Consider the following 3095-nt stretch of genomic DNA (forward strand, 5'->3'; position numbering starts at 1 on the left):
TACACCTGTTGTATTCGGCGCATGTGGCCAATACGATTTGATTTGATACATATTGTAACAAAGTATCCCAACATTGGTATAGTCATAAACTTTTCGGAATTAACCGGAATGGCATTTCCTCTCACGGGAGGCCAAAAAGAACTATCCGAAAGCCACACTCCCCTACTAAGATACGTCCCCAGTCTTCTGATCTGACCCACTGGGTCATATCTCAATAACCCAGCATCAACAACCCAACCTTGCTCTTTCGTAAAGAAAACAACCCGACTAAGTTACCCAATGCCTGCAACCCAACAGTAGGGTCATCCAAACAACCCAGCATTTTTTTAAGTGTACACATTCACAATGAACAATACTGTGTTCTCATCAAGTAGTATTAGTGTTCTGTAATGGAAGGTCATTGTGTGTGTGTATCTTACATCTCTTTGAGCTCCATGATGAAGCGTTCAGTGAAGGTCTTGATCTGATCGATGTAGAAGTTGGGAGGCTTGGCCCTCAGAGCAACACTCTCAGACGTGTCCAGCACAAAGAACAGGTCCACCGGACACTCTGACACACACACCAAAGTAAACGTAAACATAGGAAATATCTTCAAGAGAAACAAACACCTGATACCTGTATATGAAGAGTTCATTTCCAAAACGCTATATCCAACAATTTTTCACGTGTTTTTTCATCAGAAATGATTGCTTATTTTACACATCTTCATGTGTGTGTAAAATATTAGTGTTCTCAGACTTTTAATTACTAGATTTTATATGTGTATGAATTTTGTTAATTTTTTTTGCAAAACGCTATGTATCCACTGTTTAGCTGTAACCTTTTATGGTTCCAGGTAGAAACCTTTTTGGTTCCAGGTAGAACTCTTTTGGATTCCATGTAGAACCCTCTGTGGAAAGGGTTCTATATGGAAATCAAATGGGATCTACCTGGAACCAAAAAGGGTTCTCCTATGGGGACAGCCGAAGAACCCTTTTAGGTTCTAGACAGCACCTTTCTTCTAAGAGTGTAGACCATATATTGTATATATATTGTAACCCTACAGGTTATAGAAAAGAGCAGAAGCTCTGAACTATCCGGTCAGACTCCAGTCCTACCTACCTACAGCTTATGGAAAATGTGCTCTTTCAGTATTTGTCTAGGAGAAAGACCTCACCTCACAAAAACAACCTAGTAAATACTACAGTATACTGCAATCTGCAAAACACTACAGTAATTACTATAATATATACTATCGTTTTTTTAAATATAGTAATACTACAGTAGTTATCCTATAGTAAACTGGAAATACTATAGTATACTACAGTAATATATGCAAAAACACTATAGTCATTTCTACAATACGGTTCTCAAAAACACTACAGTCCTAAAAAACACTACAGTTTTTGAACTATTGTAATAGTACAGTATTTATATTATAGTAAACTATAGTATTTTTTCATGTGGGTGAGGTGGATATATGGCATTTTGTAAAGAAACATGATTATTTGTCTCTCTGAAATGAAACCATGTGTCATTGAACAACTTCACACCATGATTAGATAGTGAAAAAACACCAATCTCTTTCATAATTTCTTTAAATCGATAAAATATAATTTACCTAAATTTCTGAAAATGGATATATAGCGTTTTGGAATTAAACTATTCATATACACACAGTCACACAATAACATTTGTTACTCAATGGCGGTAGCCTCAAGGTTAGAGAGCTGGTTTGCCGGTTCTAATTGATTAGTTAATTAATTGAATAATTGATCTAGCTGATTGGGGAAATCGGTGGAGCCGGCTCAGCTGGCAACTAGCTGGTTGCTAACTATTGCTGTTAAGGAGGCCTAAATCCCACTGCTGCCACCAAATGTAATGAAGCTGGTCATAAAATCTGACTAAAAGGCTAAAACTAAATTAAAAGTACAAAACTGTTGTAGGAATTGTACTAAATCGTACTACTTTAAAGAATAAAATAAAAGGAAATATTTCAACTACAATATGTTTAGACTAAGGCCTCGATTCAATCAACCTCAAACATATTAAGATTCTGCATCCTGCATAGGATTTCAATTCAAATCCCAGCAAATTACACAGATTGATTGATTGAGTGATTGATTGATTAACCCTAACACTGACCTAAGGTCAGTTTCACTCCCCTAGTGGTAGGTTAGGATGTGGGGAGGGTAGCATATTGCCGATCCCACTCTAAGCATCATTTGCAGCAGAGAGAGATAGATCGACTTTAGCCAAACTACAGTGGGACCAATGACAAACCAGCTCAGCAATTCTGTTATCTTAGGCAAGGCCTAATATATGATTTTAGCATTGTCTGTCTTACTAAATTCGCTTTAGCTCCTACAGGCTATTGCTAACTTCCAACGGAACATCTGGCCAAGATGCAGAGGCTCGCCAGAAACCATCCCCATTTTCTCGCTCTCTCACTCTCCGTGGTTTCTAACGTGTTTCTCATCCCAAAGAGCTTGTTTAGTTCCCTATTAATTACAAAGCATACATAGACAGACAATACTGGAACCCCCCGGAACAATAAGCTTGTTTCTTATCTAGAAACAAACTTTATAAACTCACCCCAGAACTTGGGTATGTTGGTCTGCTGTGCGAGCGCCCCAGCACACAGCGCGACGCACAGCAGAGAGAGAACTCCGTGAGCCTCCATGGTCTTTTGTTCGGTTAAAACTCAACTTTCAAACCCAAAAACCCGAAACACCCCCAACCGTCTCCAACCAGCTCCAACCCGAACCTCCGAACTGAACTTCAGAAGATGGATGAAACCGGAGCTCAGTCAATGTTCTAATTCCGTTAGTCCCGAACCAACACGGGGGCGCGCAGCAGCAAATGGAACGCCTCTCAAAGAAGAGGAGGAGGGAGGAAGAAGAGGAGTTGACGCGCCTTCCTCTTCTAAGAAACACACTATTCTTATAGACCTACATCTGTAGTTTGATGTTGTGACATCTTTGTTTTGTTTTAGTGTGAGCCTCTCCCATTGACTAAGGGACCTTATGGCAAACATCTGGAAAAGGGAAAATCAACTGTCGTTTTTTTGACAGCCTACCTAGTAAACATACATGTATTACACATGATGTAACATC

At 39.2% G+C, this 3095-nt stretch overlaps 1 protein-coding gene across 1 annotated transcript in view; it reads right to left on the reverse strand.

Moving 5' to 3' along the window:
- Positions 1-2808, reverse strand: part of LOC311115235 (collagen alpha-1(VI) chain-like) — a gene marked incomplete at its 3' end in the record, with an annotated part of 9155 nt that extends 6347 nt beyond the window's left edge. Inside the window, exons 1-2 of the mRNA XM_084190430.1 lie at positions 2575-2808; positions 420-549 (exon numbers count right to left, since the gene is read on the reverse strand). Of these exons, the coding sequence (XP_084046556.1) occupies positions 420-549; positions 2575-2662 (218 nt within the window). The 5' untranslated portion in view covers positions 2663-2808. The remainder of the gene's footprint in view (positions 1-419; positions 550-2574) is intronic.
- Positions 2809-3095: the final 287 nt, after the last annotated feature.

The sequence above is a fragment of the Coregonus lavaretus genome (assembly GCF_964263955.1).
Source record: "Coregonus lavaretus genome assembly, contig: HAP1_SCAFFOLD_361, whole genome shotgun sequence".
Classification (NCBI taxonomy): domain Eukaryota; kingdom Metazoa; phylum Chordata; class Actinopteri; order Salmoniformes; family Salmonidae; genus Coregonus; species Coregonus lavaretus.